At 36.9% G+C, this 15,694-nt stretch overlaps 1 protein-coding gene across 2 annotated transcripts in view; it reads right to left on the reverse strand.

Annotated features, from left to right (window-relative positions):
- The window catches only part of LOC306871556 (doublesex- and mab-3-related transcription factor 1-like), a 60,386-nt gene that overhangs the window by 18,993 nt on the left and 25,699 nt on the right, over nucleotides 1-15,694 (reverse strand). Inside the window, exon 5 of one of the 2 annotated variants that reach the window (XM_079419591.1) lies at nucleotides 4,623-6,444. The exons of the other annotated variant lie outside the window; for it this stretch is intronic. Within the exon in view, the coding sequence (XP_079275717.1) occupies nucleotides 6,311-6,444 (134 nt within the window). The 3' untranslated portion in view covers nucleotides 4,623-6,310. Of the gene's footprint in view, nucleotides 1-4,622; nucleotides 6,445-15,694 lie in introns of those variants that run through there. 2 annotated transcript variants of the gene reach the window in all.

Consider the following 15,694-nt stretch of genomic DNA (forward strand, 5'->3'; position numbering starts at 1 on the left):
ATTTCTCACATCACGGTCACGAGCAATTTACATTCCCCTGACACTGAATGGATGGAGGGAGGAAGTCTCGCTTTTATAATTACAGTTAGAATTTTGTGAGCTACTTGGCCGACATGCAACCTTCTAATACAAACAGCCATAAATTTGGCTTTTTTTTATTATTATAATTTTTTTAATTAGCCGTATGTCTGACCTGTGAAAGATTGAAGCCCTCCCAAGGAAGTCAACATATAAATGGCTTCAGGGGTTTCAAACGTTTGTATTGTTTGTACTTACAAGCAGCTGTTTCATTAAGTTTTCAAACGTTTATAAACAACAGCAAATGTTAATAGTCTGCATAGAAACTGTATGGGATGGTACATCAACAGAACAGCTATTTAGGCTATTTATCCATTTATTTTTTTAAATTTTTACAAGTACACAACACAAGTAGGATATATCACAAACAAAAAGTTAGTCATCATCATTCATTCATAGCGTTTGTTAACTATAGGCTACCAGAAACAAATCGGCTCCATGAAATGAATTTGCTTAATTATAGCAAAATACCGAAAATAACTGAATAGGCCTAATTTACATTACTTTAAACTAATTCAATTCACAGCCTACAGGTTTTAACATGTTTCAATTTTTATACGCAAACTGCGGAAAAATAAAAATAATTAGCCTATAATAAAATAAACAATAATAATCTCTAATTTTCACTGGTTGTTTGAATTCGGACCCACAGCAATTTTTCAACATCGTATGAGGATCTAAGGAGTGCAGTAATTTCAAGAATTAACTGGGAGTGTAGAGAAGAATTCACATAACTGCTGTGCGCTTTTCATGAAAATCCTGCAACCACTTTGGCATTTGGTTTAACCTCACGCTGTGAATTCGAATTAAACACAGGCGACAATAATATGGTGGTTTGCATTTGAATAAGCTCTGAACTTATTCCCATGAAAACATGTTGAATAGTCCGACATGCAGCAAGAGTTAATTGAACAATATGATTTGGACTTGTACCAAATGAATTCTGGAAGGATCAGATGGAAAAAAATAATTGAATCAAGCGAACTGGGCGATGTCAACTGCATTAAACAAGTCTGTTTGTTTTTGTGCACACACTGCATACATAGTCTTTAAATGCTATTTGGCGCACGATGTAAGGGTGTAAATTGCAGCACACCTTTCTTAAACTGATGCCCATCGCTTTTAAAGTCCAGTGAAACTCAACACCGGGCACCCTCGAGTCCCGTTTCTGTTCCTAAATGGGTTTATTCAAGCACGTAATGGGATCCCGGCAGCACAACTTTGAAAACTGGGGGCCACGGTAAACTTCACCACATGAACTCGGTTTCCAGGGCTATTAAGCTTTTAATTGGAAAATAGCAGATGAAATTTCAAGGTGACGATAATGCGGCATGCAGTCTGTGTTTGGCGAGGGGAATTCACAGCAAGAGGAGTGGGAGGACAACACAAATGCTAATACAATTATTTACGTCTCTCACCAACACTGCAGAAAACGAATAAGCTACATAAAAAATATGTAATATATTTTACATTAAAAGTATTTTTATGTAAAATATATATTTTTTGAATGTTATTGGCATCAATGGGCATATAAAGAATAAAGAGAAATGAAGAAGTGTTTTTGATAAACTTGTTTGCCTTTCGTCTTGTGTGAGATATAAACATGTTAAATGAAATGAAGGTAATTATTTATACAGTATAGCTACATGTGGTGTAGAAAATGAATGAAGCCAAATGCCTACCAGTGAAATTCAGATTTAGATGTATCTATACACATATGGCATCTTCTTTCTGATTAAATCCATTAGGAAGATCATTTTAGTAAGTGCGTCTGAAAGAACAATTTCTGTCAGACATGGGAGAGAATAGAGAAGGAAAGTCTGATGTTTGGAGAAACAATACTCCTAAGAGTAATAAAGTTATAATACCACTAATTAAAAATAAAATAAGTTTTTTAAAAAGTGATTTAATTTCTAATGGTAACGGTTACAATTAGTATGAAACTTTTCAGTGAACCACTGATAGCAGCTATCAATGTGGAGCCCAAAAGCTGTTTTATATTGAACTGAAGGACAGAATAAAGCCAGTAAATGTCTCCGGTCCAAGAAACCATAAACTGAGTAAATGACAAACTAAACCTATGGTCAACCACTCAGTGTGGGAGGTACTTACTCACTAATAATTTACAATTGCATAATTAATTTAGCAAATTATCCCAGCAATTTACAAATGAGAATAATAGAGATTAATCTCAGAGAGGAAACAATAATGCTACCATATATAGGTTACATACACAAAAGATTACTTGTTATTTCTGCTTGTAAGTTCTAAGGTTTCAGCCATTGAGCACTGACATCCACCCACGTAATATCTGTTTAATCTAAATATTTCCACTTTATTATACAGATACTGCAGTTTTGACTGAATACCTTTCTAACACATGTATACATGTTTTATAGAGTTTGATTTCTGCACTTAACTCAGCAATGATCTTTTATTTAATTTGATTGCTCTTTTTGTATTTCCTGTCGGTTTTGATTGAGGTTTATAGTGGTAATTATGTATAGACTCAATGTTGAGTCTGTGAGCTGCATTGAGAGCCAATCGGCTGCTCTTTCATTGCGGCTCTCTGACAGGCAGCCAATAGTTTCAATGTTGTGAGTAATGACAGGACATCTGTCCAGTGAAATGTCTGGTTATTCTCTCTGTATGGACAGAGCCTCCAAGGGCACCCAAATCACTGAGACTCTGACAGGACCCACACCTCCCCGCCACACCCTCTCCATCTCAACATGAACAAAGACTGCCTCTATAACCCAGTCTAATGGGACTTGAATTATCCAGCTAAGTGCAACTGAAACTCTTAAGTTAGAACAACAAATAAGACATTGACACTGACTGACCGTTTCTTTTTACAGCTTATTTGCAGTTAGTGTATTCATTTATAACTTCTGTGCATGGGAAAAGGGGTTTCATATTTATGTCGTCACATTCACAGGTGCTTGATCACATTGTTGACATTAGTTGGGCATGAACTAAATGAATCATATTAAAGGTACAGTTCACCCAAAATAAATATTTGCTGAAAATGCCTTTTCCCTCAGGCCATCCATGATATGAGTTGTTTCTCAAATGGAACAAATATGGGGAAATCTGGGGAAACAAAAAATGGGGAAAACATTACATCACTTACTCACCAATGGATCCTCTGCAGTGAATGGGTACCGTCAGAATGAGAGTTCAAACAGATGAAACAGCTAAAAACATTACAATAATTCACATCAAACTTCACAGACATATTTGTTTTTGCTTGTAAATGGTGCTTGATCTGTGCATATTTCTCTCCTGATTCAGACATTTTCATTGGAGAAAGTAATATTATGGATGGAGGACTCATATTTTAAGGCCCCTTCACACCAAAGACTATAGATAACTATAAATATATAGTTCTAAAAATTTTACTCAATATTACATAATAATAGAGTCCACACCACAGCTATAACGATAAAGGCACAGAGAAACAATATCGTTGGAAATCACTTTCAGAATGATTTTTTTTCCAGCTGATGAACGATACAAACATTGACACCCAATTAGAATCCATCTCGAGGATTTAAAGCGGCAGACGAGCGTGCGCTTATAATAAACAGACATCCGTTTGCTGGACGCTAATATCTTACTTGGTGTGAACGGGCCTTTAGCCAGAAGTAAAGTGTTGAAGTTAAAAACACCTTAATGATTGATGTGTTCATTACAAACACAGCTTCTTCAATTCTCAAGATGTTAATTGATGGACTGGAGTCGTGTTTTTATTATCCGTTTTCTCACTCTGATGGCACCCATTCACTACAGAGGATCCATTGACGAGCAAGAGATGTAATGCTCAATTTCCCCAAATCAGTTTATTTCTAAATGATTTAAAACCCTAATTGTTTTTTTTTTAGTCCCATTGGTATGTTGGCAAATAATATGCAACCATAATATTGTTGTACTCAGGCACAGTATTTCTAGTCATCCAAACAGATGGTTATATGTCAAGTATGGTGATATTTGATCATTGATTTTTCAAAAATACATAATATTGAGTACTTCAAAACAACAAGCAACCGCATGTTCTCCATAAATTTGACTGTCAAGGTTTTATTAATGTTGCTATTTCTACTCTCACTGTCCAGTAATCTTCTTTGTCTTTACAACCCCTTCGAAATAAAATGCATTCAATTCAAATAAATGTATTATTACAGATTAAACCAGGCCTTGTTTCAGACCATACAGTCATCAAACACTTTTATGATGAGCTCTTCCTCTCTTAAATCCAAAAGCCCTGACTTAAGAAAATGCAGCTCTAGCACCTGTCCCAGTATGCACTGAGACTTTGGGACAGGGGCGGCTTTATCTTTCATGCAGCCAGTGTGATTGATGGCACAATAGCAGCTCAAGGAAAACAAATCCACAGACACTTTTCAGGCTGTCACTGGAACACAAACCTGAAGCAGCAACAGAAGGACACGGCAGCATGGCGGATCCCAGCGCTGACAGCCTATGATAAAGCGGCCTTCCTTAACTAAACTCGTAAAGCACGGGACAATAAAACTCAATCTTCTGTAAAATCCAATTAAGTCATTATCTGACTGATTGTATCTTTAATTGAAAACAGAAGTGACAGTAAATTTCTGTGATATATCAGGATCAATCGATACTGCTGTACAATCTGCTCTCCAGAAGTGATTTATAATGCTGAAGCCATATAGGTAACTCCACATTCTTCTCACTAAAACCACTGGGGGATGAAATTAAGAGTAAGTGCATTTAATAAAAAAAACAAAAAAACAAGATGGTCAGGTTATTGATTACAGCAGATGGGGCAGAATCGAATGAATGTTTTCAGGGTGCAGAGCAAAGAAAATACAAGTAATTTTCATTTTGGATTTTTTTATCACGCGCTCTCAACAGGCATGCCTTGTGAAAGTCGGTCATCAAGAATGATTTTATTTCCACTGAACATGAGACCATATAAACACACAACCATTGCAAATTAGCTTTTGTATTGTTTTATAATCATAACAATAATAAAAATATTTGTAACATCATGGTAACAGTGAAAAATAGCTCACCACATCATGAGCAAAATACAGTGCGTTTACACAAAAAAACTAATTAAGAAATGAATCAAACTGTGAACTGTTAGTCTAACAACTGTACAAAATCTCAAAATCAAAACTGCTTGACTGTTTGATATTAGAACATACCGTATGCATATTCCTACAAGATTTTACATTCATTTTTAGAAAAAGGCTATTAATTAAAGCCTACTTATTAACACTGAGCTCTATGTAAGTGCAAAACAAATACAGATGCAAGCATCTTAAATTGCCCTCCACTATAATAAAAAAATAAAATGTAAAAATTTGATTACACTGAGAAATTTCCAAAATGCATTTAACATGAATATGGCTCATTTCTATCAGATCGAAAAATATCATTTTTAGTTCAACACGCTGTCATAACAAATACGTCTGCAACAAACCGAGCATTAAAGGAAAGAAAGTTCTGTGTCCCTCTTCTCCTTTACCATTTATTTGTGACTTGACTGAGGACACTATCTGTGCCAACACTATTAAAATCAAGGGCACAGCTTCGTATTATACAAAGAAAGCAGAGAAGAGTACTGAACATTAGCTGGATCCTGCATAGGAACAGGGTAGATGCAAATCATCAAAAGTGAAATGATGTTCTTTAGTGATGGCCATAAATAAACAAGCCGTTCACGGTGAGATTGAAGCATAATTTAATAGTATCTCTTCTAACTCAACTGTCCCACAGCCACTATGGAGATGCTGGAGAAGAGCTCATATACTTTGCATCTTGAAGGTCATGGAAAGAAGTTAGATTGTCCATTAGACCAATGACAGCAATACTGAGCTTCAGCTGATATTTGACAATAAATCGTTGTTCTCTGCTATTTCTTTCACTAGTGTATAAGAGTGGAAATGAATCATTGTAATCTTTAAAAACTGCAGCATCAAAGTAAACAAACTGAAGCTATCAAACAGTATGAAACATAGTCAGCCTTGTAAACTGTATTTCTGATCACTGAGAAACTAAGAGGAAAACATAACCCATGTCTATGAAAATCTTGAAAAGTTGAAAAACACCACAATGATCAACCTGATCAGTACTAACTACAAACTGTTGAACAATAAGGTAGGGTTTGCTTTCAAAATCATAATACGTTTAGTTAAAATACAGAAACAATTCAATTAGATGGGAGATTGGCGCAGGTGAGGGTTTTTCATTTGGTTGGCCCATCGATGATGGAGTCGACAGAGAAGGTTCCTGACTCTGAGCTGCTCTCACACTCCAGCTTGTTCTCAGGGTTGATCATTGAGCTGATTGACACTGCGTCTTGAGCTCCATCAGAGAAAACTGAAATGAGATGGATCATGACATAAACTATTTCTTGTTTAGCATTGAAGACTGTTTGTGCCAGAGCATAATCTGATTAAGGCATCTGTGATGAATGAAACCTGAAGCATGCATGTAACATGAGCATTTTGGTTCCTGACATTTTCACATTTACTAACAAAGTACAATGGTGCCAAAGAGTATTTGGACATTTAAGCCTCACATAAAAGTGTTTGAATGTCTTTGGATTAGAAACAAAATATCAATCCAAGCAGCATTTATCTGAATCTTAAGGTTTAAACAACAATAAACAATAGACCTGATCATACACCTGTGCTTGCTGTGACAGAAAACTAGTGTGAACTTGAGGGCAATCATTTTCATACACTACTGTTGAAGCGTTTGGGGTAACTAAGATTTTTAAATGTTTTTGAAAGAAGTCTCTTATGTTCACCAAAGCTGCATTTATTTGATTGAAACAGTACAACATTATGCTCAACATTATAAGTGAAAATAGTTGTGCTGCTTAATATTTTGTGGAAAATCAATTCTCAATTCTTCAACGCATATAAAATTCAAAAGAACAGCTTTTATTTGGAAAAAATAGTTTATAGCAATGTATAAGTCTTTACTCTTTTGATCAATTGAATGCATCCATGCTGAATAAATGTATTAATTCCTTTAAAACAAAATCTTACAAACCCCAAACTTTTGAACAGAAATATACATCCCTATAACAACCATTTTGAAAGCAGATTAAAAATTAAATAATTAAAATAATTGTAAAAATGGCTCAAAAATTATACACATATTTAAAGTGTCCAAACATGTTGGAGGCCATTGTTTTTAAAAGCTCATCAACATAAAAGTTACCATTTTGAGTTCTGCCAACAAAAACTATCTGTGAACAAGCTGACTCTTTGAACAGAAACAGCAAACAGCATCAAATGACAACAAAGTAAAGACGGTGCTGCCTTTTGTGAATCACACACTGCAGTGTTCTGGCTACTTTGGCAAACTTACTCAAGCTGAAGATACGCGTATTGAGCAAGACAGACTGCTGAGTGAGCACACAGCTATCGAGCAAATAGCTCAGGACAAGTCTGTACTGCCCTGACTTTCTCCAGTGCCCGTGTACACAGCGAAAAACTTCATATTAATGTAAATATAAAATATAAATATGCTCTGGTTGGCATTAAATAAACCCTGATACTTATTGGGTTACATTGGATTACAATCATCTGCTTAAAGGGGTCATTGGATGCAAAATTCACTTTACAGGTTGTTTGAACATAAATGTGTCTTTGAAGTGTGTGTACACATCCATCCTATAATGATAAAAATCCACCCAGTGTTTTTTTTTAATTCCCTTTCTCAAATCAGGCTGTTCTGAGTTTCCTTGCAGAATGATGTAGTTTTGTACAGGCCCCTCTTACGCCTTCTTACCTTAGACCTGCCCTGAGTGAGCTGAGAGCTGTCCGCGATTGAAGTGTTTAGTTGTTGGATGTAATAATGAATATAGCAGTTGACATTTACTCCCGAAATGTGAGCCGCTGAAGATGCAGAGGATTAACGTTACTTTCATTTTGAAGGGAATGCGCCGATCCCCCATCTGCCTAAATACGTCTATGTTTGCCCAAATCATTCGTGATCCAGCTTTATCTACAGAAGTGAGTATAAGGGTGCAAATCGCCTTTCCTATTAATGTGCTAGTTAGCCAGTTTCGCGGCTGAAGTTTAGTATGCTCCATAGCAGTGTTAATTTTGGCAGGCATTTTTGATTTAGTCTTAGTCTTTATCTTGAGACGAAAATGGTTAATAGTCTTAGTCACATTTTAGTCATTTGAGTCTAGTTTTAGTCTAGTTTTAGTCGACGAAAAGTCATTGCATTTTTGTCAACTTTTAGTCATTACTTTTAGTCAAACTGCAGTTACCAACATTTATTTTGGAAGCTATTATATATGTAGTATTCAAACAAAAATAGTCATCAATTCTTCTCTCTTTAGACCAAATCAATTAAGCTTAGTTATGAGAAATTTGAATCAAGGATTGAATTTGGAAAAACTGGAATAAATTTTAATTTTTTGGTAGAGATATAAATTAAACAAATTTTTCAGATACAGGTTTACTTAACAAGTATACATTTAACATCTTTTGTTGGTTAACATTTATGACAGATAATTAGGAATGCTGTCCATTTAAGACGGAAGGTATGCATGTAATAGCCTACTGACATACATTCAGTTTTCACCCACCTGTTTAAGCTCACTTAAACCACAACGGACTGTATTTACATGAGATGCTCTACATGAGAGACATGTGGACTGCTGTGTGTATTTGAGCACTGAGAACTGATCGCGCGCTGTATGAGAACTGAAGAAGTGGAGCGTGCGCGAGAGAGAGCACTTCTATCAGCGCGTTTCCGCCTATCGCACCTTCACTAACTTTAAGTTAATCGACAATGAATTGTGACTCCCGGGAAAAACGGGACGTCTGGTCACCCACTCCCTAACCCTTTGGGTGCTGAGGCCATTGTTTCAGATCGCTAGTTCGCGTTTTGGTAGCCTATCCGTCCACTGCGGCTGCCATACTGAGACTAGATATGCAAACGCACCTTATCCAATGACAGAGACGCACATTTTGAAAGACAAGACAGTTAACTTAGCCTATAGGATGTATTTTGAATGTCCGGTAGTCCTCAAATAACATTTTAGTCCCGTCTCGTCTTGTTAATGAAGACGCGACATAAATTTCGTCATAGTTTTTATCATCAGATATTAGTTTTAGCTCGTCAACGTCTCGTCTTAGTCACAGAAAAAAGGTTCGTTGACAAATATTTTTCATCATCGTCTTCGTCAACGAAATTAACATTGCTCCATAGGTATATATACCTAGATGCCTCATTAGAGACCGTTTCTACGGGCTGCGATACGTAAGCCATCCGCTATTTTTGGAATGGTCTGCGAATCTTTGAGTTCATTGACTGTGTGCGTCTACAACACCAAGTTATACGCTTGTATATCTTTGAATATTCATTGATTGTTATGGTGAAGGACAGATGGCTGACGTGTCAATTAGGGGTGGCACGGTACACAGATGTCACGGTTCGGTACGTACCTCGGTTCGGGGGTCACGGTTCGATACGATTTCGGTACGGTTCGGCATGTTTAGGGAAACACTATACTGTCAAATAACAATAAAGAACATAAGAATAATCTATCTAAGTACAAGCAACAGCACAAATAAAAATACAATAGTGTAAAGATACAAATAAAATAATCAGTGATTTTCAGTTTTTTGTTTTTTATAAATTGAATAAAGTAATCAAAGGTAAAAGAGCATTGCATATTTGACTATAAATTAAAGATTACTCTTTATTAAAGTTACAAAAGCGATTCAATCAAGAGCAGTGAGTGATTTCTTTGTTGTTGCTGTTTATTTAATATTAAGAAAGTGCTGTCACTTTAAGAGAAAGCACTGATCCAGTGCACTGATACTGTACGTTCAGCCGGCTATATCTGCTATAGGATACTTACCAAGACGGGCATTTTGACAGAATTTTGTGTGAATTTATCCATTCAAACACAATTTCAGAGAGAGCTTCATATTTGCCCGCGTTCTGAGGCGCAGGTTTGCACGCTTCTGATGAGCGCACGCACAAATCTTCTCACTGCGCGCGCGAGCTCGCGTCCTCTGGCTCTTAAATGTTTGAACTGGCAGAGCTTACATGACTTTAGTTTAAACACCGATATCAACGTGTGCTGTTCAGGTCTCACCTGTGTGCGCGCGCTATCAGCACCCGGGTGATGACGGAATAAATGCTCATATTCCAGCATACGGCACTCGCATTGAACGAGTGAATGATTTGTCCACTTATTTTTTTTTCTTCTTTCTCATCGCTGTTGTTGTAATGTACTGGGAAGCCAGAATGCGCATCCATTAATAGAAACATACATTAGCCGAACCCTATTTGTTTTACTTGTTATTTATAACAAACCACATACATTGTCAGAATTAAGTTGAACCGCGGTCCTAGCGCGTGCCGAACCGTGTGTGGAGAACCGTGCGGTTCGGTTTTTTTTCCGCGAACCGTGCCACCCCTAGTGTCAATGTATCTGGAGCGGCCTAATAGAGATTCTACACATATCTATGTTCTGCTCGTCACTCCACGGAAGAGTAGGGCGAAGTCAGCAGAGCTCACTATCATTTAAAACAAAATGGACTAAAAACAGCTTGCTGAAAACAGAGCTGATTTTGACAGGGTAAAGAAGGTGTTTTTTACACTACCATTGAGAAATTTGAACCAAAGTATGTTATAGATTTTTCATTAAGACCCTAAAGAATCATATCAACTTGTGTAAAATGGGCACCCTATGACAACCTTAAATAAATTACTTTATGTAAATGTAAAACCGAAACACTAGCAGCACAAGCGTTATACTTCCCTATAAACATGCATGGTGGTTTGTGCATTGAGCCAGGTCTCCGCTCATCTCAATATGCATATGATTCTAATTCATTACAATCTCTACCGAGTCTATCAAAGTTACGAGTGTCAGGAGGGGTGACGCGCAAATCCTGTTCATCTGCTTTCCTGACCTTCATAACCTGAGAAAAGGAGCATAAAGGATCTTACTGTGCCTCTCATACCTTCCTGCCCTCCCTCTTTTTCATCTGCGCTGCTCTGGCGTGGAGGTAATTAAGGGGTGCTGGCGAAAAGGAGTAATTTTTCTCCTCATTAACTTTCTGATTGGTTTCAGGCTACAAAACTTTGCGCTCCGCCCGCAGTTTGTCATCAATTCCAAACTGGCCAATCGTTAATACTAATGTTTGTGTAGCTAAACTGCACCGGCGCTCACTGTACAACAATAATACATGGAGTGAGGGTGAAAGAGGAGGGGCTGGAATTAGCCGTGGCTGTGTTAATTCTGAGGGAGTTCATCAGGGGGAAATCTATGGTGTAATTAAAGGGAAGATCTCGCGGGTGAGTGGACAGGTCGTTTGTAGGGACGGTAAATCAGCTGTGGTGCTGTTTGGCAAGCGGACATGTTCTGTGTCATGGCTTCGTTGCCTTTGATTATCATTGCATTAGCGCTTAATATAAACTAATGTCAGATCGGTCGTAAACACTCTGTAATACAGACAATCAGGCCTTTAAATGTGCAGATAAAATCTAATTATAATATGAAACAATTAAATGGATTTCCTTGACTTGTAAAATACAGCATATTTCATTATTGTATTATGACTTTGAAAAAATGTCTCTCAAAATAATTGATTTTTTGACACCATCCTGCTGAAAAATAAATAAAATAACCAGGCTAACCTAGTTTGCTGGTCTCCCAGGCCGGTTTTTAGAGGGCTTTCAGCTGGCCGCTTAGACCATTTAAACCAGCTAAAACCAGCTCAAACTTAAGTGTTTCAGCAGGGCACATATTCAATAAGAATAACATTTATTACAGATTAAACCAGGCAGATTACCCCCCCCCCCCCCCCAAATCACACGTCTGTCAAGTCTAAAACAGTATTGAAACAAGAGAGGATTTACTTTTCTCCCATCTGAACTTTTGCCCTATTCACCCTTGTTCGACTGACTATCTTAGATTTCCAAACTATTAAACAGTCTTTGTGTAGTTTAACAAAAGAAAAAAAATAGAAAAGAGCATGAAAAGGGGAGGGGAAACAGTGTAAGAAGCTCAATCATTTCTGCCAGTTTGGAAAAAGTGAACAAAAGCCCAGATGTGAGAGAAGATGGTAATTCAGGGTTGATCTATTGCGGATAAGGTCTTTCCTCTGCAACTCATATACTGCCAGCGCTGGGCCATGAGGGTCCATAATGCCTGCACTTAGATAAAAACAGATTTGCATAGAGATAACGCACACAGGCGCTCACACACACACACACACACACAGGCATACATGCTCAAACGTGTATAAAGATGCAACCATACACACATGTGCTTGTAGTCATTAAAAATAAAACTAATATTTCATTGTATCAGTCTAAATCTCAGTTGTATTAGTATGAAAATCAGTCTAAACTGAGAGTTATGATGTTATAGGCTGATATTAGCCGTAGGTAGGTAGTTGATATTTTGATGCCATGTCTGCAGCTGAGGTTATTTTTTTTGTTAACCAATTACATAACCTGTATAATTACGACACAATAAAATCAATACTATAAATAAAAATGACACATGGTGTAAAATTCTAAAACAATTTCTGGTAAGATTCTATTAAGTTCTTAAGAGAGCTTACTATAGAAAATCTCAAACTACTTGCATTAAAAACTGTTCAACAAGTCATGTTTAAGAGAAAAGTGGGGCTGATAGAGATTTTTAATTAACAATATTATTAGATATGGACATTTAATTGAACATGCTCATTCATTCATACTTTTGCATTTTACACTTAATTGTTTACAACCACTAATAACAGACTGTTAAATGTAATCTTTAGGCAATCTCAAAATGAATATTCATTTTCATACTGCACATCATCAAATATGATAATAAATAGAAAACAATTGACTTTATTTTATTTAGCGGTTATTAGTCAAAGTTATAGATTTTTAGTGAGAAATGTAATATCACTGCATCCCTCTACTAAACCACATGAACCATACTCCTAAACCTTGCCCTGTGGACTTGGGTGTGCTTCATTCGAGCATTCTCAAAAAAAAAAAAAAAAAACCAATAACCAAATGGAACAACTCTGATGTCAAAGGAACTCAGGTTGGCACCAAAAGCTATGAAAGCACCCTCAGAAACAAACACTCACAGCTGTACGACATGACTTGGCTGAAGATGTGCTGGGGGGAGATGGAGTTCCCTCAAGGAATGACATGCACGTCTCTCTCAATCATTAGAGTCGTGGCAGGACTTAATGGCGCAGAAAACACAGGCCTACAGCAAGCAGGCGGCACTTTAAACAGCTGCTGACTCCTCAAAGAGTGAAGAGCCGTGGCTGCTGCAGAGAGACGGATGTTGTTCTCGGAGTGGAGCTCTCATTGATAATCACATTGGCACTGGAGTTTGAAGCACTCAAAGGAAGTGAACGCAGAAGTGTTTAACACTTAATGACAAACCAAGCACAAATAAAATTTAAATTTATGTATAATATTTTATGATGATGAACTGATCAATGTGCACTGTGTATTAAATAATGTAACTCAATAAAAAAAAGAGATCTATAGGTGGCACATCTATAGTATTATAAAAAATATTAAGCAGCACAATGGTTTTCAACATCGATAATTTTTTGTGAATAGAATACCAAATCAGTATATCAAAATGATTTCTGAAGGATCATGTAACACTGAAGACTGGAGTTATAGCTGCTGAAAATTCAGCTCACATGTGAGTACATCGGACACTTCAGTCCCCATTATTGGTCTATTAGAGATCTGCATGAGTGGCCTGTAACGTCTGACAGGAGGCATCATGCCAGGGTCAGAGGCTAATTAAACACATAAGCATCTCCAGACCCGTATTGTTCCCCAATCTGTCCCCAGTCTCAAAGTGTCTCTGAGAGAATTGACAGGCCCTCCTCCCTGTTAAATCAGTGGCACTGATACAGCGCTTTGCCGTCCCTGCAAATGACCTGTCCGTCTCTCCCGGCCTGCGCTCCATTCTGTCGAAACATTATGGATATACTATAATGACTTGAGACATAGGATCGATGATTTGAGGGATTTTGTGTCATTATCTTTAAGGGAGAGAAAATAATGACAAGTGCAGAATAAGCGTTGCAGGCATCAGTTAGCATGGCTGTGAGGGAGACTAAAGCCCCCCTGGGTGAAATAAATGACTTAATAGATTCAGCTGAATTAACTATGTTACGCTCCGGGTTTGAATATGACCATACCTCGAAAACATTCTGGTCAACAATGAATATCCACTTTTCATTAGTAAGCAAACGAATAAAATCTTACCACAAATAACTAATTCTTAAAAATCTGTGCAGAAAAGGCACCATGGCTACACTTTATTTTAAGTCTAATTCTTGCTATTAACAAACCATTAATTATGACTTTTGCCTCCAACTCTTAATTTGCTGCTTATTAATAGTTAGTAAGGTTTTTTATTTTAAGTTTAGGTAATTTTATAAGTACTAATAAACAGCCAAGATGTTAATAATAGGCATGCTAATAAGCAACTAATATTGAGAATTGGTCCCTATACTGAAGTGTTAATTAAACTAGTAGCAATTAAGTAAAGACACTAAACATGCCTGCCTTTTAACAATTTAGACTAGGTTCAATAACTAAGATTACCATAAAATAAAGCTCTCTGCAGCAACTATGACAGCATGTTTCCGTTAAGTTTAGTAAAATTAAACAGATTTTATTTGTTGATAAAAACATCAAATAACACCTGGGAAATAAGCCAGTTGTAAGTTATTTCCATTTGTAAGTTAGCTATTTCTAATATGGTGTCTCATTTATTATTATCAATGATGAAAACAGTATTTTTGTGAAAACCATAATACATTTTTTCAGGAGTCTTTGGTAAATAGAACGCTAAAAATAACAGCACTTATTTACATTTACATTTATGCATTTAGCAGACGCTTTTATCCAAAGCGACTTACATTGCATTCAAGTTACAGTTTTTACATTTTATCGGCTCTTTTTATCAGCTCTTGCTTTCCCTGGGAATCGAACCCATGACCTGCTACCGCCATGCTCTACTATTTGAACTACAGGAAAGCGTATATTTATTTGTTCAGCGCTTGTATCAGCGCTAATATATAGTTATATTTATTTTGAAATATAAATCTTTTGTATCATTATAATCTCATCTGTCAAACTTAATCAAGCTAATGCATCTTTGCTGAATGTCTTCAAAAAAAAAAAAAAGTCCACCCTAAACTTTTGAACACTATAGTTTATATAAACTGAGATTCTAGGCTTTCTTTCACACAGACAGTCTCTTGAGGAGGACAGTGTGCTAAAGAGAGCAGAACCTTTAGCAGCAGTCATTACCCATTTTATCTCCTCTGTGCCTCGGGCAAGTGTTAATGGAAATGTTGTACAACACATTACAACAGTGCTTGAGCCTGGAGCAGCCAATTACACTGGTATTTAACCGATCCATAGCGAGAAAAGACAGAGCATTTAGCATCAGCACTGGAGAAGGGAAGACAGCATGACACGGAGGAGTTACTGACTGTGCGGTTAAATAACACTCCAGCCAGAGATTTTGCCTGCAGGCTACTGATTCACCCTATGATTTACTTGAATGAAACACGTCAGGCTTTACAGATTCCTT

The sequence above is a fragment of the Barbus barbus genome (assembly GCF_936440315.1).
Source record: "Barbus barbus genome assembly, chromosome: 6".
NCBI classification, from domain to species: domain Eukaryota; kingdom Metazoa; phylum Chordata; class Actinopteri; order Cypriniformes; family Cyprinidae; genus Barbus; species Barbus barbus.